The sequence below is a fragment of the Uranotaenia lowii genome, chromosome 2 (genome assembly GCF_029784155.1).
Source record: "Uranotaenia lowii strain MFRU-FL chromosome 2, ASM2978415v1, whole genome shotgun sequence".
NCBI classification, from domain to species: domain Eukaryota; kingdom Metazoa; phylum Arthropoda; class Insecta; order Diptera; family Culicidae; genus Uranotaenia; species Uranotaenia lowii.
In genome coordinates this window covers 314,940,626-314,961,609 of record NC_073692.1, presented here as the reverse complement: position 1 = coordinate 314,961,609, position 20,984 = coordinate 314,940,626, and the positions used below count along the sequence as shown (strand labels likewise).

General features: G+C 41.9%; 2 protein-coding genes across 6 annotated transcripts; one reads left to right on the top strand and one right to left on the bottom strand.

Moving 5' to 3' along the window:
- Positions 1–66: 66 nt before the first annotated feature.
- Positions 67–16,938, top strand: LOC129745557 (transcription factor MafK). Of its 5 annotated transcripts, none has more exons than XM_055738690.1 (4): positions 67–84; positions 15,927–16,025; positions 16,225–16,260; positions 16,347–16,938. In XM_055738690.1, exons 2-4 carry the CDS (start codon positions 15,987–15,989, stop codon positions 16,710–16,712), a joined length of 441 nt encoding a protein of 146 aa, XP_055594665.1. In that variant the 5' UTR covers positions 67–84; positions 15,927–15,986; the 3' UTR covers positions 16,713–16,938. The 5 variants fall into 5 exon arrangements, with proteins under 5 accessions (XP_055594665.1, XP_055594668.1, XP_055594666.1 ...); XM_055738689.1 differs by lacking the exon at positions 67–84 and adding an exon at positions 15,619–15,825; XM_055738688.1 differs by lacking the exon at positions 67–84 and adding an exon at positions 15,620–15,818.
- On the bottom strand, positions 9,147–14,460 carry LOC129745556 (trimethylguanosine synthase). Its single transcript, XM_055738687.1, has 5 exons — positions 14,344–14,460; positions 13,926–14,250; positions 11,618–13,019; positions 10,741–11,554; positions 9,147–10,627 (listed from the first exon to the last, which is right to left on the bottom strand). Exons 2-5 carry the CDS (start codon positions 14,116–14,118, stop codon positions 9,935–9,937), a joined length of 3,102 nt encoding a protein of 1,033 aa, XP_055594662.1. The 5' UTR covers positions 14,119–14,250; positions 14,344–14,460; the 3' UTR covers positions 9,147–9,934.
- Positions 16,939–20,984: the final 4,046 nt, after the last annotated feature.

Sequence of the window (20,984 nt, the reverse complement as noted above, 5' to 3'; positions counted from 1 at the left end):
CACCTCCTAGAGTAGAGTCAGAGAGGTATTCAAAAGTGCGCGAGATTCCGCCAACGCAAATCAAGCCATCATCAGCTGGCTTGGGTGAGCAAACCTCTTTCTATACAGAGTCCAAGTTTGTTTTACTGTTTCCAGGTCTTTAGGAACGATTTATTGCTTCAGGAAGATCAAATTTAGCTTATTACATTCGTTTCGTCATCTGAAGGATGAGTATCCAGAAATACACGCGAAGAAGTTGGAAGAAAACAGACTTTTACATGCGCAGTTTTTGCCTAATTCATTTTAAAAACTTTACGAAGTTTGGTAGCTGAAAAGATAGTAGAAAAAATAACTAAAATTGTATGTAAAAAACTGGAACAAATCATTAACATCCAATATTTTTCTGCTGGTGTTCAATGATTTCCTCAAAAGCATTCGACCGACTGAACCATGGAAACGTCTGGGCTGTTCTTGGACGACCAGGAGTGTCAGAGATATTAGTCCATCTCATCGAAGCAGAGCACAGTACGAGGCATCTTAGTGCAAGGTCCTGCACGACGGTGTCTTGTCCAATCTAATTCCGGTTACTGCTGGAGTGAGACAATGCTTATGCTTATGCTTATGATACGTACACAGCCAGATCTTATCAGCATCCCGGTGAATAGTAAAAATGCATTTACTATTCATCTTATCTAGGCCGGGCCCACTGAGTAGTATTGAACGCGAAGACGGCTGGAACCATGGGAGGAAGAAACGTGGACAACAGTATCATACGTTCCCATAGGTAACTGCTGGAGTGAGACAAGCATGTAAACTTTCACCACGTTCTCATCGTAATGGATGACTGGATCGATCGCCAAACCGTGGATTACCGTGGAATCCTTCGACAGTGGAGCAGCTAAACGACCTTGATCTGGCTGATGATAGATCTCAACGAACGTAAATCCGAGCCTCCAACTCGAACGTCAAATTCGTATTGTTGTACGGATGCAAAACTTGGTGCACATATGCGGCGACGATGCGAAAACTGTAAGTATTTGTGAATCACTGCTCGGAATATTATCTGCGCTTGGAGGACTAGCAACTGGATCCCAAACGTGGAACTGCATCGCCACCCAGCTAACATGAAATCGTAATAGAAATGATAATCCAAATCGAATATTAAGACATTTTCAATAACCATCGTAAACACGTTGGTATTGAGTGATTTTCCATCATTCATTTACGACAAGCTTTGCCCAAAAAAAGTTGAATCGGGTAGTTGTTTAATCTATTCGTAAATATGTCTCCAAAAAGTTGACAATATTCTAATTCAACATTTACGATTTGAGTGAACTGATTTACGATGAATGGGCGGTCCTTCAATCGACACTCTTTCCGGTCTCTTCTTTTGACCGGTTCGTAAAAAGAGAATCTCACCCATAGAGCTATAGCGTGGATCATATCAGTTGATGAGTTGGCATCGTGGTAAGACATGGGACAGTCAACTCGGAGGACTGGCGTTCAAATCTCGGTCGGGGAAATTATTTTTTTCGTATCTTTTGCTTTTTGTGGGAAAATCAAATCGTTGGAATCTTGTCATTGTAGATATATCGCCTCCAATTTTGTAGCTATATGCTATTTTGGTAAGTTTAATACAATCTTTTCATCTGGTATAATTGTTTGAATAATTCTGTTGTTACTGTGTTATACCTTCATAAATGTTTGCTGGGCAGTATCATCAAAAGGCGTTTGAAATAGAGATTCGGGAACTTAAGTGGAGATGAATTGGATCCTCGCTGCGAAGAGATGAGAACGAGATTTGCAGAGAGTTGCTTGACTAGAATCCAGATGAGCATCGTAGAAGAGGCAGGCCTAGAAGTTGGAAGCAACGTAGTCTATCCGCTGAAATAAGCGCTGTTTACGAGAACCTTGGCTGGCATTAGCTGAAGGTGTTGGCTCCGGATCTTTTATTTTGACCCTATGCCAGATGATCGGCCCCAGACCCTGAGATAGGTGTTCTATTATCTCAACCATGAAAATATTTGGGCTGCACTAGGAAGAAGATCAACGTAACTGTTGCTTAGAATAGCAAGGCAAAGGTTTTTGTCGCTACAACGTCGAAGCTTTATACTACGATTAGCGTCCAGCTTTGAGTTCAATAGTGATTTAAAGAGCTTCGAAAAATAAGCATTGGGCTACTTTGAGAACTATCTCGTACCATACTTGTATTATACGGCTGGCGAAAGGTAGATAATGAGCAATTTGAGACCCCATACACCCAACCTTCGGGTAGCGGTCATATCACCTTTTGTCTTACAACTCCGATTCCCTGCGAACGACGAATTGAAAGAATTGAAGAGCCGCAAATTCGGCATCGTAGCGCTGCAGGAGGTATGTTGGAAGGGCTACGAACGGTACGAACGTACCAAGATGGTCATGCCATCTACCAGAGCTGGGGCAACACACACGGGCTTGGAATAGCTTTTATAGTGATGGGGAAGATGAAGAAGCGCGTGATAGGGAGGATGCCGATCGGCCCACGAATGTGCCGGTAGAGAATCTATTAGCAGATGTGGGGCGCAAGGAATGAATTTGACTTGCTTTTAAGAGAGTTCAAACAAGAGTGAAAATTTTTATTGATTGGTTACGCCTAGTTACAGATCAATGCTTGCTTTTCCAATACTCCTCCTTAAGCTGATCTGTTTAATTCGATATTTTCAGGATACCCATCTTGATTCGATCCCGCTCCAATTTGATCCGCTGCAGGGGTTTTGTCAATCCGTCAGCAACTTGTTGATCAGTGCTTACGAACGACAACGCCACAGTTTTGCGATCCAGCACGTCTCGGATGAAATGGTGCCGAATATCGATGTGCTTCGTCCGAGGTGTGTATCCAGCATTTTTTGCGATGCAAATGGTGCTCTGATTGTCGCATCTCAGCACGATTGCTTCTGGTTGATCGAACTGAGACAAAAGTCCGGACCACCAACAGGCTTCTTGTACGGCAGCTGAAAGTGCCATATATTCAGCTTCGCAGGTCGAGAGTACCACCGTAGTTTGACGCTTGCAGCACCAGGACACCGCTCCGCCTTGTAATAGGAAAATGTATCCGCTTGTGGATTTCCTATCGTCGAGATCTGCCGCCCAATCTGCGTCGGAGTAACCGATGAGTTTCGATTCGCCTTGCCTCGTATACCGCAGCTTGTATTCTGCAGTTCCCTTCGGGTACCTCAGTAGATGTTTAACGGCCTCCTAGTGTTTGAGAGAGGGATTGGTGTTGAATCTGCTCAGCTTGTTGACGGCAAACAGGATGTCCGGTCGGGTACACTGTGCGAGGTACATCAGGCTTCCGACGGCTTCCTGATAAGGGATTTTCTTCAGCTGCTCCGCTTCTTCGGGTTTCGGTGTTGGTTCCTTGGTCAGTTTCTCTCCGCTGTTCATCGGGGTCGTCGCAGGCTTCGCATCGTTCATATTGAAACGTTTGAGTACAGTTCCAATATATGCTTCCTGGTCCAGCATCACGGAGTCTTTGGTTCGTGTAACTCTGATACCAAGACAACTTTTTGCTGGCCCGAGATCCTTCATGTGGAAGACGCTGCCAAGTTTCTGTTTGAGCTCATTTTTAGTTTTATTGTCGTTGCTCAAAATGATGAGGTCATCCACATAGATAGCAACAAAGAGAATTTTGCCATCTTTTATCCGGTGATAGAGACATGGATCGTGCCCTGAAGCCTTTAGATCCATCTTCTTCAAAGCTGCGTCTAGCTTGATGTTCCAGATCCGGCTGGATTGTTTCAGGCCTTAGAGCGCTTTGTTCAAGCGACACACCTTCGTTCGGCTTGAGTCTTGGAAGCAGGGGGGCTGCTCCATATAAATCTCCTCCTCCATCTCGCCTTGCAGGAAAGCGGTTATGGCGTCCATCTGGTCCACTTCGAGGTTGTGTTTGGCAGCCAGGGCAAAGAGGTACCGGAGCGAACTATGACGGACAACAAGAGAATATGTTTCGTCATAATCCACCCCCTTTCGCTGCGAGTAGCCCTTTATAACGGCCGCTCGGCTTCCCTGTTTGCTGAATGGGTTCCGACACTGCTTACCCATCGGACAAATCTTGCAGTCCTCGAAGATTTCGTCAGTAATTTTGACGCCATTTGCCAAAGAAGACACCAACTTGCGTACGCCTTGAATATTGAGATGACCTAGTCTCCGATGCCAAATATCAAGACTAGCAGCGGCTGCGCAGGATAACGCGCTTCGAGTCTCCTGCTTCCGTTGCTCCAGCTTGAATAAGTCATCGTTGTGACTTCCGGTTGCAATAACATCGCCGCACTGGTTGATGACTTGACATCCGGTGTTCTTGAAAACCACGGTGGGACCTTTCTTTACAATCTGATTGACTGATAGCAGATTTGCAGAAAGTTCAGGTAGAAATTGGACGTCGCTTACGGGAATTGGACCTGCCTTGGACGTCGGTTGCAAAATCGCTTCACCAGTTGCAACAATCTTCATACAACCACCGTTTGCTGCTACCACAGTTCCATCCGACGGTTTCAAATTTTGTAGCCAATTCCGTTGTTTGGTCATGTGTACACTGGCTCCTGAGTCAAAGAACCAATCGTAGTCGTTTGCCGAGGAAAACGTGGAAAGGACAGAACAAAATGCGTTTTCCTTTCGCGCTGATGTGCCGATCAGCCGATCCTTAGCGATGTGTCCGTATTTCGAACATTTCCGGCACCTGGGACCCTTCGGATTCTCGTTCTTCTTCTTAACAGGAACACTACTTACTGCTTTCTTGCTAGCGGTCAACGCTGTGTTCGCTGTTGAGGTTTGAGTTTCCTGGAGAAGTTTCGTTTTGATCACGTCGCCAGTCACGGGGATACCAGAATTTTCCAATGCCATTATCATCGGACGATAGTCTTCGGGCAGGCCGGCCAGAAGAAATGTTCCGATCCATTCTTGCGACAGGACGAAACCGATTCCGTTGAGCTGGTGAGCGGTGGAAATGATCTCGTTGACGTATTCGGCCATTGATCCACACGTAGAAAGTTCGGTCTTGATGAGCTTGTGGATGAGGGTCACTCTGCGATACAATCCAGAATCCTCGAAGGCTTTTTCCAGCTGAATCCAAACTTCCCGGGCCGTTGGTGCTTTTGGGACGTGCACGTAGTTGATTGGGTCAAGAAGCAAAATAATCTTGGCTCTTGCTCGGCGATCCTTCGCGAAATCGACAGCCTCTAACGTTCCATCCTCCTTCTGGTTCGGTTTTACGGCACACCACAGGTCTTCGAGCTCCAGGAACGTTTGGACGGCAAACTTCCAGGTTGCCCAATTTTCGCGACCAATCAGGCGTTCGATGCCAGGAAAACTCGCCGAATTCTGGACTGCGTTGTTTCCAGCTGCGCTTGAGGAATTGCTTGAAGAACTTGAAGCCATTTCGATTTGGTTTCACTTCTTGAAAATCTTGCTGAAAAACTCTTCAGAATAGGCCCATAACCTATTAGCAGATGTGGGGCGCAAGGAATGAATGTGACTTGCTTTTAAGAGAGTTCAAACAAGAGTGAAAATTTTTATTGATTGGTTACGCCTAGTTACAATGCAATGATTACTAAGATCGATATTAACAGATCAATGCTTGCTTTTCCAATAGAATCAAAGGTCGGTTTTTCAACAACAGCATCATAAACGTGCACAGCCCTCATCTCGGAATAATCGATGACGACAAAGACGAATTCTACGCGCAGCTTGAACGTGAATACGACCGCTGCCCAAAACATGATATCAAGATCGTCATCTTGGATTTTAACGCTCAGGTCGACAAGAGGGGTGAATTCAAACCGGCAATTGGAAGGTTCAGTGCGCACCAGCTGATCAACGAAAACGGCCTCAGACTAATAGATTTCGCCGGCTCTAAACGAAGGACCGTACGTAGTACCTTTTTCCAGCACCCCCTCCAACATAAGTACACCTGGAGATCACCGTTCCAAACGCAATCACAGATAGACCAAGTTTTGATAGACAGCCTTCACTTCTCGGACATCATCGACGTCAGATCCTGTCGAGGCGCCGAAATCGAGTCAGACCATTATCTGGTAATGGTGAAGATGCGCCCAAAACTCTCCATAATGAACAACATACGAAACCGACACGCCCGCCTCGGTTGAATATCGCACGACTGAAGCAATCTGAGGTCGCGGCAAACTACGCGCAATCGCTCGAAGCAGCGCTGCCGGCAGAGGGCGAGCTTGACGCCTCTCTTGAGGACTGTTGGGATACCATAAAGACAGCCATCAACGGTGCTGCGGAGAACGTCATCGGGCATGTGGAACGAACTCGTCGGAACGATTGGTTCGACGAGGAGTTTAGGAGAGTGATGGACGGAGAGAACGCCGCGCGGGCTGCAGTAATCCAAAGAAGAACCCGTCGAAACGTGGAAAATCACCGACAGCGGAAGAGGCAGCGAGTCCGAATTTTCCAGGAGAAAAAAAAGCCGAAATGTGCCGGGATAAGGACGGGGGCATCCTGTCGGACAATCGTGAGGTGATCAAAACATGGAAGCAGCACTTCGATGAACACCTGAACGGCGCACATGCAGGTGATCAAGACGGTGGAGCCGCCTCCATGGAGGAACGGGCTACGACGGACTAGATCTTCACTTTACGACAAATCCTACAAAAATTCCCTGAACGCCAAGTCTCTACGCACCATCTATTCACCGACTTCAAAGCCGCATACAACACGATGACCTCGATAGTCAAAGACTTTGTCTATCTCGGCTTACTGATGACCGCAGAAAATGACACCAGCCGAGAATGATCAGCGGAAGTCATGCCTACTGTGGACTCCACAAGCAACTGTGTTCGAGAAGCCTTAGCCCTCGCACGAAGTGTAACCTCTAAATGACGCTCTTTAGACCGGTTATTCTCTACGGGCACGAGACATGGATATTGCTCCAGGAAGACCTGCCAAACGACGAGTGTTAAGAACCATCTCTGGCGGCGTGCAGAAGAACGTAGTGTGGAGGCGAAGGATGAACCACGAGCGACTCTACGGCGAACCCAGTATCCAGAAGGTGGTGAAGGCGCAACGAGCGAGGTGGTTAGAGCATGATTTCGTGTTCTGGCGTATATAGGATGCCCAAGTTGGAGAACAATTGCCATGGACCGAGTGAATTGGAGGAATATTGTTCATCAGGTTATGTCGTGAGACAATACACTTACTTATTTACTTACTTTATGTTCCTGCGCTATCCTCCGGTGCATAGGGCCGTGGTAAAAAACCTCCACTGTTTGTGATCCGGAGCCAGCGTCTACACTCGATTCCAGTCAAGATTCTCGTTGACAGTTCTTACTTGTGCGGCTAGGCTTTGCCGCCACGAATTTCTGGGCCTGCCTCTTCTTCGATATCGCTCTGCATTCCATTCAAGCGCCTCTCTGCAAATCTCGATCTCATCTCTTTGCAGCGCGTGCCCAATCCATCTCCACTTACGTTCCCGATCTCGATCTCCCGATCACATATAGGCCAGCTGCAACTTAGTGCCTTCTGGCCACGGATGTAGGCGCAAATACGGGATAGTGCGGACTGCTCAGCCTAGCAGAAGACACGGGATCGTCGCAGTTGTCGTTTACGCTGCCGATAGTATCCGAGAAGCGTCGAAGCCAGATGGGGGTGTGAGTTTACAAACATTAAAAGATGGAAAAAAGGTAGCTTAACATGGTTATAACGAAGCCAATTAGGGAGATCCCATGGAGGGGGGGACATTTAAGTGGGAGACGTTTGGTCAAACTACAAAATTGAGACAGGGTCTACTGCGTAATGGAACTCGGGGATGGGTCGCAAGTTGATAGGATAACTCATAGAGAGACCGTGGATTGACGGGCACTATCCGAGTGGTATCGTTCCCTATGAGGTAAGCGGCGGAGATTAGACGGAGGTCCTGTCTTCGCAGTGCATATCGCATGAAAAAGGGTAATTCACGATACTTTTTTCTGGGATTTTCATCCTTAGGAATGATTAACCCCGAGTAATTATTACGGTCAATACTCTCGTATCGCCGACTTGAGGGGAGGTCAGGCCTTGAATCGTTGAAAGAAGAGGTCCCAAATGTTGAAAGAATGGATTTGTCTATGAATATTTTCATCAAAACTTAAGGGTGTAGCGTAGGCATGTCAAACTGCGGGTTCGCGGACCGCATGCTCCAAAAATTAGAATCAATAAAGTAGAAATAAAATATTTCATGTTACTTTTAAACCGATATGCGAAAATTGGCTGCAAGGAATTCAATACTTATTCGAAATTTTATCACACGAAATCAAGACTTCAAAAATTTTTATCATTTTTTGAGAAAAATGAGAGTGATTTGTAAACTTTTTAAGCCAAGAAGTTTTTAGTCCAAACACCCGAAAGCTATTAAAGTTGAGAAAATGATGAAGTTGTGTTGGATCCGGTAGGAAGCCCTCATTCGAAATGCGCCAGCTTCATTGTGTAGGTATATGCAATCAATCAAAACCGCAAAACCGGTTCCAACAGCTGACAGGCAAATGATGCAATTTCACCACCCAGTCAGAGAACAAATGGTCAAGATGAGGGCAGGCAGGGAGTTTAGTCAGCAACACAGACCACTGAAAGAGGCTGTAAAAGCTATGCAATAAACGCATTTTCGGCCGATTGAATCATCAACGAGTTCAACAAGCGTTCGGGGAATTTCAGCACAAGACTAGAGAGAATTTTTTGACATCTTTAAAAACGCTTTAAAAATGTTAAAGCTCATATTTTCAGGTCAGTAAACCTATCATTTTTGATGGGTTTTCTAGGAAGCCACCACATTATAATTCATGCTTTGTTGTTACCTTCTACTCGAAGAAAAGGAAACCTGTTACCCACAGAGCCATCGATTTCCGAGGAGCCTACGACGACGACCTTCAACAGACTCATGTGAAACGGCCACCAGGAGAGGCAAGGTGCTTAAAGAAAGCTTGCTCGCGTCTGCGATTAACCTTGAACGTGAACTTTGTTTCTTAATGGTTGTTACTTTTTTATGGCCGAGTTTGTTCGATTTATCTGGCTGTTCCTAGGAACATTTTCTACGGTTAGGTACTTAGTTTTCTTTTTGTTACTATTATCACTTTAACCCAAGGATGGTTTCGGAAGGAATAATCACTCAATACTAGTTTTTTTTCCACTTGTCATGATTCACAGTTATTTTTTTCGTTTATTTCAATCGACTAAGTACGACGTATTCATCTTAATTTTTCTTCTCATAATAATTGTATTCAATCTCAGGAATTGATTAGTTACCCATCGAAGGGCACAATGACTGAAATGAACCAATAATCAAGCAATCAACACAAAACTCGAAACAAAGTTTCTGCTTAAAATTCGAATATGTAATTTTGAGTAAATATTTTGTTGGCATTCTGTTAAAATGCCGATTGCAGTTTCAGGGAAGAAAGCCAATTTTAAATTTACGTGCGAAATTTCAATGAATGAAACTTAAAAAAAATCTATGCAGGAGTAAAACATTAAATTTTCCGGATACAAAATAAACTGTTAGTAACACTGACTAAGCGACAATCTGAAAGATCTCTTGAATTGGTGTTATCATGTCTATGGACGTTATTTTAAACCAAGGGATTCAAAAACTAAAGAAAAGTATCTGTATATTTAATCCAGCTAAGAAAAAACATAAATCTACGAAATATAGTTCTACTAATTAGTAAAAAATAAAGACATCTTTGTGACTTATACTCTTGGTTGGGTATTTTCTGTATGTTTTGTTGAATTTGAATCATGCAATTATAAAAATTGTACTATTCAAAAAGATTGCTCATATAAAAACGTAAGAAAAACGTTACTTGCTACATAAAATTGCGCTACTCTTTGCGCGAGGATCATTGTAAGTAACTTGTCCTGTTCATCTGCCTCAGTATTCTAATATAAGTAGGTTCTACGAATATCTTACCTTCGAACGGGGGTGCCGTTATTCGTTTATGAGATCCCCGTAGTATGCTGTCAAGGCAATCAGCTTCCGGTCCAAGAAGTTCTGTTCCACTTCAACGGCATTGTTCGGACCGGCCAGCATCGTAAGCTGTTGGGCATTCGAATTACGTGGCAAGTACATCGCTACGTTACTGCTAATTTGACGTGCCTTTCGCATTAGTTCACTGGCAGGAACGGGAACAAGCGAGGTTTCCAGATCGTACACTTCATCCTTCAGATAACTGGGTCCTCCCCAGGGAGGCGAAAGGAACACCGTATCCGCCCGGAGTCTATCTGCCAACACCAGAAAATCTCCCACAATAAACTCGATTCGGTCGGCCACCCCATAAACTGTCGCATTGTGCCGAGCCATTTCGATCTTTCGCGGGTCGATGTCGATAGCAATCACCCGCTGGCAGGTGAACGCGAATTGAATCGAATTTCCGCCACATCCACAGAACGCATCGACCAGCAGATCCGATCGGCATCGTTCGGCTGTATGGGAGGCTACCTTCTCCGGCGTTACGGAGAACCAACTTTCCCGATCCAGCTTAATGCCCGAATCGAACAGAGAGAACAGCGAAAATCGCTTGTACCAATACTTGAGCAGCGATTTGTCGTTGGCAATTTCCGGCGGCAGACTGGCCACGAATTTAGGTTTACGTTTCTTTTTCTTCTCCTTTTTGGCCGGAGGCTGAAACGAAAGGTTATGGTTATTCTGTTGGCTGTGAAAACTTAATTGCATGAATGTAGATCAATCGTCAACAATTTGATTTATTTTAAATTAAAAAAAAGCCTTAAACTTACTTGCACAACCACTTCGTCCAGCGCTTCCTCCGACGGTGGATTCTCGTCATGTTTCTCCTCCTCGTTGTCGTCCTGCGATTCGATCTCCTTGGCCTGCAGCTGAACATTGTAGTCCAGTATGGCGCTGGAGCGGACACTCGACGAAACACTCCGGGTTCCGCTTTGGCCAACAGCAGACACCACCGCCGGATCATCATCGTCTGAGGAGGTATGCATCAGAGCTTCCGGAGCGGCATCATCCTTCTCGGAACCACCGGCACCCGTTATCTCGTTACCATCGTCATCGAAATAGGTGTGCTTCGGTTTGTGGTGCTGACGCATTTTAAGCACCCGATTGTGCAGTCTTATGTGCTTCTTTCGGTAGACCACCTCACCAGTAATGTTGATAATCGAATCGGCCGATTCATTGCGATTGGCTGGATCCGAAAAGGCATAACCCATCAGCTCGAAAGCTGCCTTGAGACGGTCATTGGGCGACTCTTCTGTATCACTTTCATGGCAACGCTTAAGCGTCGTTGGACGATCTTCCGGTGGGTCTTCGTCTCCGCCTCCGTCATCGTTGTTGTTGGATTTTCTTGATGGTTTACCGAACGATGTAGGCAAACCGTACGCTTCCAGAGCTCCACTTAAGTCTTCAACCATGTGGCATTCGGTAGTTTGAGATTGTTGTTTGGTGTTTTTGTCTGAGGAGCCCTTCTGCTCAGAATCTGCATCTACTGGTGGATTGTTTGTGATGGGATCTTTCTTGTTAGGCGACGGGAGGTCTAATTTAAGTTGCGCAACCATTTCCGGAAGTTGATCTGCTGCAGTCGACCTGTTAAATATAAGGGCAACATTAGGTACATAATTTTCCAAATATTACTTTGATATAACAAACCTTCCATGAACCAGTCCCGAGCCACTGCTGCTGTTTCGCTTTCTTTTGTGCAGTCGAGGCCATTGATTGACGTTCCCGGGAGTCTCGGGTTCATCTCCGCGTTCCACCATAAAAAGATTATAGTGCTTTGCATACAGCTCCTGGAAATGTTTTTGCCACAGAATCTGCCAGTATTGCTCGCCATCCTGCGTGTTTTCATCTTCCTGTTGCAGACTGGAGGAAGCTCCTACCTGAAACTCGGTGGCCAGCATGTCCGAACTATTAGAACTGTCCGTTATGCCGGACGAAATTTGCTCACTCAAACTGGATTCGCTCAGATGGGACGATTCGGAGCTAACCTTAGAGCTATCGTCGAACCCATAGCTAGAAATAGTCATCCGTGTAACGTTTGTCATGGAATCAGTCGTCCCGATGGTCAGCGGAATGCTGGAGGTAACCGAATCGCATCGAGGACTCAACAGGGCATCATTTTCAGCCGAATTGGATCGGTGGGCGGTCCAAATGTCCTGCTCACCGGGCGACGTATTCAGTGGATTCCATCCGTCGTTCCGGCTATAGGGATGAGGTGAGCAAGTGGAAACGATGATCTCAGTCGGTGGTGCTTTGGATTCAAATGCTTCCGTGTTGTCGAAGGAAAAGTGCTTGGAAGCATCATAGGTTGTGTCCGGAGTGGCTTCACTCTTGGAATGTGGCGAATTATTACTACCAGTTGCGGTCGCAGGAACTTGATCCATATATTCCGGATTAATGTAATCACTGTACTTTTCGATCCAAGAAGCCCATATGATTGACTCTCCGTGCTTGTTCCAATAAGCTTCCCAGGCTTCCTGTAGATCTTCACGTCCAAACACCTCCGGAAGACTGTTATTTCTCTCGGCATGCACCAAAGAAGCCGCAACCTTGCTGGCCTCGTCCGCAAGCATTTCCTGAACACCCTGGAAAAATGACTCCTTCTTGTCGAAAGCGCCAGCAAAATTCTTTTCCGAAATGTCCGCTCCACTGTCGCTGGAATGCATTCCCCCTTGATGATGACTGTAGAACTTGTGACCACCGGCTGTCACGCCCCGCAAAGTTGCTCCCCCGTGCAAATTATGCTCATGCTCATCGGTGCTGCAGTAATTGGTGTCGGAATGTGATGCGCTAGCGCTAAAGTAACAGCTAACCTCGCTGCTAGCCGTCTCCCATTTTAAGGCCAGTGGATTACGGCTGAAACTAAGTTGTTTGCGGAGCACCGGTTCCTCGCTGAACACATCATCCTCGATGTCTTCGAGAGAAGGCTCGATTGTGTCCTTGACTGACAGCGGTGTAGGAACCAACTCCTTGGAGACACTTTCGACAAGCTCCGGTTCATCAACTATGGTGTCCTGCAACTTTTGCTGATCCAATGGTGTCTCGGGCATACCTGGAAAATAAATGAAAATTATGTGTTAGATATTGTTAATTTTCTTCATTCTTCGGGACACGCGCGAGTTCTTCAATGAGCTTATCCACCTTATCGCAAAACTTATCCAAGGATCACCTTGGTGGAGCATAGCAACTACAGAAGAAGATCCCGTCAACTTCGGCTATTCTTTGTTAGGTGTCATAACTATTCTCTGTGGACTTGATGAATTTCAATGTTGGCAATACCAAACAATAGAAGGATACAAGAGGATCTATCACACCAGATAACTTCGAGGACTTATTAGTCGAGCGAAGTATAAGGCTCAAACATCTTGAAACTCTATCGAAAATACAGTTAGTATGAATATTAAAATCTAGCCGTTGGTCAAGAATCACTCCAAGTTCTTTCATACTGATAACGAGTGTTGCTTTACTTTGATTTAAAGGCAGGCAATCGACATCACTGTGAAAGTTATTAGCAGTTAGGTGTATGAGGTAGAACCCATTTTGAATTGATTTTTTTATAAAAAATATCCAAGTTAGGATAGGAAGATGGGGAGAAATATAAATAGCGTCTAAAGGGGAGCGGGGGGGAAGGAGGGTTTGGGAAATAATGATAACACATTGAATTAACACAACAAATTTTGATCGACAAATGTGTACAAAGTTTACTGTTCGTATGAATTCATATAAAAAAATACCTACAACCGAAAAAGTACTGAAAATAAAGTTCTTTGTCGCCTGTAGTTATGCAATTTATTAAGAAATTGTTTTAAAAAAATCCTTAATATTTATCAAGTTTATCGTAGAAAAAAAGTTGTTGGTATGTAAACTTCTGTGAATTTATAAGCAAAAATAATTTGGGTTATTGAGGGTTAATCTCCTCTTAATCATAAATGCTATCATTTAAAAAAAATCCACTTACTTGGTTCCAGTCTCTCGAGGGTGGACACATACACGTCGTAGTAGTTCCGGATGAACACCCGACTGCACAGACAGTAGGTGCAGTTTTTCTTTTCCCGAATCGCATTGGTAGCACCAGCCCCAGAACTCACCGCCTCCGGATAGGACAAATAAATCTCCGCCAGCGGTTCCCAGTGGGCTTCGTTCGAGCTCATATTGGCATAACTTATTTTTCACCTAGCCGTACCCCGAAAATTAGATATCAATCATCAAGAGACAGTCTCTATCTCGCCCAGTACGTGGACCGAATTCCAGACGATCGGGGGCGTGCTTCCACTCAACGGAATCTGAAAAACAATTCATTAGTTCGTGGAGAAAATGGAAATAAGCAAAAAAGTCTTTCCAGTTGAAGGAAAATTGATTTTTTCAACAAAATTTACCTAAGATGGGAGGAGACACCTAAGCAGAGCAGACATTTTTCTCCAGCATGAAGAAAAACAGTGATGGCTGCTGCGAAAACGGTGACAGAAGTTGACAGCTGATCGTACAGTGTTGCCAAAACTTTCTAATTATAGAAGATTTATGCAAATCAAGCATGTTCAATTACTTTCTTGTTCAGCTTTTTTCTAATACAAAAAATCAGAAAAAAATACTGAAATTGAATTTAAGGTACCAAGTCAAAATGTATCCAAACCTACAAGTTGTGAGTTTCTGCTATGAAAATTAAAAAGTGTTCGAGGAATCGTCCTGGAAAACTATTGCACTTTTCTCATGATCTACCACCCAAGTCGCAACAGATTGCTGAAGAAGAATGATATCAACTCAAGCATCGATTTACCACCCCTCACAAATATTTAGGGTTAATTTTTTAATTATTTCATAATTTTTAATAATATTTTAATATTAGGATCAGAACATAAAATTTATTTGAGAAAAACTTCTTGTGTAAGAGGTGCGTCTGTACAGCAAGAACACTCGGAACTTTATTCGGAAGAGGATGGCGGCCCCCGTATGACGGCTATGAACAACGCTTCCAAGAACAAGCTCTGCTGGTGCTTCTCTGGATATAAAGGATTTAGTTTTTAAATAAATAAGCTGCTCTTAAACCCGCATCATTTTTCATTTTCCGTTGAAATCATTCCAAATTCTAGTATTTTAAGGAAAAAAAAACCTGTTTCCCTTCCTTCTGCGATATGGTTCAAAATTAACCGTTTTTCAACTTCTGCGCAATAATTTCTTGCGGTTAAAAAGTAACCATATTTCCACTTCTCAAGAGAAGTCAAAAAATGACTTCTATGGAAAAAACCAAAAAATCACTTAACGCGAAAAGGTGTGAAAATGGTTACTTTTTAACGATAATTGGTTAATGAATTTCGAGCGTGTAAGTGACTTGGATGATGACTTTCATTTTAATACATATATTTTTTTTTTAGATTTATTTTAGCCTGTTTTAAAATCTACACTTGTGATCTACACAGGTATCGAAGAAGCACGAAGTAAATATTTTGATTGGATGACGCTTGGTCTGAAGAATCTTTTCTCACGAAAAATCGGAAAGAAACCATGAGAAACGTCTTACATCTCTACACTGCACCAAATAACTTATTCATTTAATGAATAAGTTATTTGGTGCAGTGTAGAGATGTAAGACGTTTCTCATGGTTTCTTTCCGATTTTTCGTGAGAAAAGATTCTTCAGACCAAGCGTCATCCAATCAAAATATTTACTTCGTGCTTCTTCGATACCTGTGTAGATCACAAGTGTAGATTTTAAAACAGGCTAAAATAAATCTAAAATCACTTAAAATAGTTTAGGAAATCCATATTTTTACTTCAATAATTCTGATAAAATCAATAAAAATCCAAGTTTAGTGCATCAATCCATAAGACGGAAGGGGGCCTCTCTCTCAATCAAGGTTGGTGGTAATTATCCGAAAATGACTTGCAGTTTCCGTTATTCTTTTGCGTTTCTCTATTCGCATTGTTACACTCGATCTGAACGGTCCCGTTTTCACATATTTCAGGCCAGAAAATCAATAAAGGAGCGTCATCTTCTGGATGTTGCTAGAAAATTCTGCCTAAAAATGCCCCAGGAAATCAAACGGGAACGCAAAAGTACTCAGGTAAGCAAAGTTTCGCGTTCGCTTTGATTTACATATTTCTCACATACTACAAATGTCCTTGAGAAGAGCCAGTCGCTTTGAAAAAACAGATTCCAATTTTCCAAGGGCGTCAAACGAAAAAAAACTTCGATGCCAATCCCGAAGAAAAGTGGATAAAACTTACATACATTTTCATCATTTCTCTATTTTTCATTTATAGTCGACGATGCATTCTAAAAGAAGTCACTGGAACGAAGTAATTATAGACGAGTTGGGGCGACCCCCGAAGGTTGAGTAGCATCAATCCACTAACTCATGCGCTTGCGTTGGCTCTCTTTACAGGCTCCGCTGTCCCCTTGTCCCATTCCGGATATCAGTGACGACGAGCTAGTGACCATATCGGTGCGGGACCTGAACCGAACTCTAAAGTTGAGGGGCCTCACCCGTGATGAAATCGTACGCATGAAGCAGCGTCGTCGGACGCTTAAAAATCGAGGGTACGCAGCCAGTTGCCGAATCAAACGGATCGAGCAGAAGGACGAACTGGAAACGGAGAAAAGTCAGGAATGGCGCGATATGGAAGATATGCACGACAACAACAATCGCTTGCGAGATGAGGTAGAAACTATGCGCCACAAATACGAGGCACTGCGGAAGTTTGCCATTAGCAAGAAGATACCATTGCCCCCGGAGTTGGATGTGTTGTAAGGCGGATATCGAAAAGAAGCGTTCTTATTCCATTATAATACCTACTGTAAATTTTTACCTTTTAACCTTCAACCTGGAGAAATTGCGCCAAAAGCGCAATTTATGCTTTTTGTGCTCCATTATCTATAAAATCTAGAAATAATTGGTAATATGGAAATATTTTATTTTAAGTTGAAGATTTTGGCTTTTTTATCAAATTATTAGAGAATAAAGTAGATAATTTTAATTTTTTTTGCACTCAAAAAAGCTTTGTGCTTCGAAATCCCATTTTTACAGCGTGGTATGGTAGGCGATAGTGAGGTCACTTGATTTCTCAGCAATATCTCTTAACGGTAACTTACAAAAACTCAATTAATTATTTTTAACCGAAGCGAAACAACTCTGATGTTAATTGAAAAACTAAAAAAAAGATATTTTTCAATACAAATCAGCGATTGTTGAAGATTATTTCTCAGTTTGCGATTACATTTAAGATTTTTATGTTTTAAAAACAGATTTTGTAAGGTTTGGCGTACTAAACTCGAATCTTTTGTTAATATATTCTATCACCACTGAGTAAAATCAATCATAGAGTTCTGCAAACTCAAACTTATATTTAACACTAAACATACCGACACTTGGTATAAGTATACCTATTCAAACCGCGAGCGGTCAAAGACGATTTACACTGTATTCGCTGAAACTCTCTTGTTTCTCAACCGATTTCTACAAAATTTATAGTTTTGAAAAGCTCAACGTGACGTAACTCAAATATGCTTTTCAGACAGTTTTCAGCTACAATCAATTATTTCAAAGTTATTTGAAGTTCAAAAAAATTTTAATGAAAAAACATGCTTCAGGAAAAAGGCTGTAGATCAGTTATTAAGTGCTCTAAACAAATTTCACTTAGTGCCTGGGAAAACTGAAGTTAGAAACTATATGTTGCACATATGGAACATTCGTTTAAAAATTTTCTAAGATCATGGCCACAAAAAATATAAAATAGTTGTGTAAAACCCGTACTTTTCAATCAATCCAACGCCAGAGCTGTTCCTGTTACAGTAAAAAAAATTAAAAAGTGAATTGGAAAGTTGACGTAATTTGTCACATTTTGGCATCTTTAGATTTATAAAATACGAAATACATAATTTATGACGACTTTTCAAAGGTAGCCGTTGTTCGAACTTTTTATCAAATTGGTTTTCTGAGACAATCCCTACACCTAAATTCAGCTTTGCACTGGATTTTGAGTATGCAGGGTGTCGACTACCTGGAAAAACCTGGAAAATCAGGGAATTCAATTTGCATCAGGGAAAATCAGGGAACATTAGGGAATTTTTCCACCAATCAGGGAAAAAATAATGATCCCGTGCAATAGATTTGCTCAAAGCTTTTTTTAAGGAAGGTCTTGGTAGTATCCCTCTGAATAAGTTGCTGCAAGTATCGATGGATTTTTACGTGAGCTAAAGCAGGATACCCAAAATAATGACGAGAAGCTTCTGGACTTGGGAAGTTGCGGATTACATATTTTACATGGCGCATTCAAAGATGGTATTCGCGCTACTAGCTGGGATATTCTCAAATATCTGAGAGGAAACTATACAAGCTGATGAAGGATGTACCTACACGCCGCGCACTATATACACAGTATTCTAAAATTACCGTGTTTCCGTTAAAATTTTGCGCTCACCGTTGGTTAGAGAACGTGAGCGTTGCTCAGCGAGCAATAGTAATCACTCCACACATGAAAAAGTTTGTTGAAGGTGTTCAGAATGACAAGATAGAGCCGACATTCGATTCATATCGAGATGTTGTTGCATGCCTCAAGGATCTGCCTCTTCTGGTCAAATTGGCTTTCTTCGTATCCGTTGGAGGCGAAGTGGAACTTACGAGAATTTCAGTCGGACAGCCCGATGGTACCTTTTCTGTACAATTCGTTGAGTCAAACTGTTCGAGGGATAATGGAAAGATTTATGAAGGTTGAGCAGCTGAAGTATATTTACCAGGATCGTTTATCATATTTTTTTATTTTTTTTCTGTAATACCGTTATCCGATGTGTTTTTTCCTTCCAAAACATCTGATTTTCTACATGTTTGACATTAAAACAAGTTTGGCCTTACCTAAACATTCAAAACGATTTTACGCAGTTAGGGAACTTGATTATAAGATTTAACCTTGAATTTAAGCTGACTAGTGCGAATAGAATTACTTTCAATTCTCAAGCCAATTCTTTTTGAAAACCTTAGCTTCCATATTCTTTGTTAACATCTTCTCATCATAGCTCATCGTTTGGTACAGTTTTGTTTTCTGAGCATAACTTGAAACTCGCCTATGACTTGCACTTCAATGATAAATGTTGACCAATTTTACCTCAATTTCCAGCGATGATTGAACAACTCAAACTTACACGTTTTTTTTTTGTTCAATGTAGGTTACAGTGGATGAAGTGAATGAAATAAAAAATCATCTACCATCGAAAGACATTGTTCTCGGATATGACACTAAGAATGCTATGAAAAAATGTCCTTATCTTAAAATGTTTAAAATAATACTTCCATTAAAATTATCGTAATAAATAAGTATTCTCGACTCAAAGCTTTCTGTGCGTTTATTTTCGGGGGAAATATATTTTTTATAACTTTAAGTTGCTTCCTCAGGTTGTTTTTCAAACCTGGAATTTTCTGGAAAAACGCCTGGAAAATCAGGGAATTTTATTACCAGATATGAGTCGACACCCTGGTATGTTAACGTTAGGTTTAGGCAATAAAACTATATGCAAAAGAAAGCAAATTTCATGCCGGTTCCAGTGATGTAACTGCATTGGCGGTGCAATGCTTTACAATAATATAATAAATATATTTCTGAAAGTAAAACTAGAAAATTTGCGTTAATGCTTGTTTGTTTTTTCGTTTCCTTTCACCCGTTTTAGTGTGCAAAATAGCTGTGAGATATCCCCACCCACTGCGCCCGTCTGCCAAGCAAGGATTTTTGCTGACTTTTCAAAATTCAGAAACTACTTTACTGTTTTGTTTATCATATTTTTGTCAAGCATTGCACCGCCAATGCAGTTACATCATTAGAACCTTACGATAACGTACTCAAAATCCAGTGCAAAGCTGAATTTAGGTGTAGGAATTGTCTCCAGAAATACCTTTGAAAAGTCGTCATAAATTATGTATTTCGTATTTCAAAAATCTAAAGATGCCAAAATGTGACAAATTACGTCAACTTTTCAATTCACTTTTTCAAAATTTTCTACTGTAACTGGAACAGCTTTGGCGGTTGATTGATTGAAAAGTACGGGTTTTACACATCTTTTTTACATTTTTTGTAGCTATGATATATTCAATATGTGCAACATATAGTTTCTATCTTCAGCTTTCTGAGGCATTAAGTGAAATTTTTTCGAGCACTTAATAACTGATTTACAGCCTTTTTCCTGAAGCATGGTTTTCATAAAAAAAATGTCGAACTTCAAATAACTTTGAAATAATTGATTTTAGCTGAAAACTGTCTGAAAAGCATATTTGAGTCACGTTATGAGCTTTTCAAAACTATAAGTTTTGTAGAAATCGGTTGAGAAACAAGAGAATTTCAGCGAATACAGTGTAAGCCGTCATTTGACCGCTCGCGGTTTGAATAGGTATACCACATGCGTCATTCGAAAACCACAATACTTAGAAAAATTTTAAAAATGCAAAAATACTTGCATTTTCAAAATAAAAATAGTCCTGTTGTTAAATCTGCGAAAAAAAATATATAAGGCGTAATCATCATTTAAAATTCCAAAACCGTCATTTGACCGCCTCCGGTACGTTTAGTGTTAAAAAAAACGAAAAATTATTTGGAAGCTATATATTCATTCAATGATTCCGCTATAAACTCCTTTAAAATACCAGTAGAACTTAGAGCTTAAAAAATCACGGTTTTATTTGCATTAATATATTAACACTAAACATACCGACACTTTGTATATACCTATTCATACCGCGAGCGGTCAAATGACGGCAAACACCGTTTTCGCTAAAACTCCCTTGTTTCTCAACCGATTTCTATCGAATTTAAAGTTTTGAATAGCTTATAATTCGACTCAAATATGTTTCTCAGACAATTTTCAACTACAATCAATAACTTTAAAGTTATATACAGTACAAAAAAAAATTTACGAAAAACATGCTTCAGAACAAAGGTTGTAAATCAGTTATTAAGTGCTCGAAAAAAATTTCACTTAGTGCCTGAGAAAGCTGAAGTTAGAAGCTATATGTTGCACATATGGAAAATTTTTTTAAAAA

Excerpts from the sequence above, each read along its gene's own strand:
- LOC129745556 (XM_055738687.1), bottom strand. The coding sequence starts at position 14,118 with ATGAGCTCGAACGAAGCCCACTGGGAACCGCTGGCGGAGATTTATTTG. Across the intron at positions 11,555-11,617 it reads TCGGGACTGGTTCATGGAAG|GTCGACTGCAGCAGATCAAC; the intron begins GTTTGTTATATC and ends TATATTTAACAG. Across the intron at positions 10,628-10,740 it reads TGGACGAAGTGGTTGTGCAA|CCTCCGGCCAAAAAGGAGAA; the intron begins GTAAGTTTAAGG and ends CTTTCGTTTCAG.
- LOC129745557 (XM_055738690.1), top strand. The coding sequence starts at position 15,987 with ATGCCCCAGGAAATCAAACGGGAACGCAAAAGTACTCAG. Across the intron at positions 16,026-16,224 it reads GGGAACGCAAAAGTACTCAG|TCGACGATGCATTCTAAAAG; the intron begins GTAAGCAAAGTT and ends TTTCATTTATAG. Across the intron at positions 16,261-16,346 it reads AAAGAAGTCACTGGAACGAA|GCTCCGCTGTCCCCTTGTCC; the intron begins GTAATTATAGAC and ends CTCTCTTTACAG.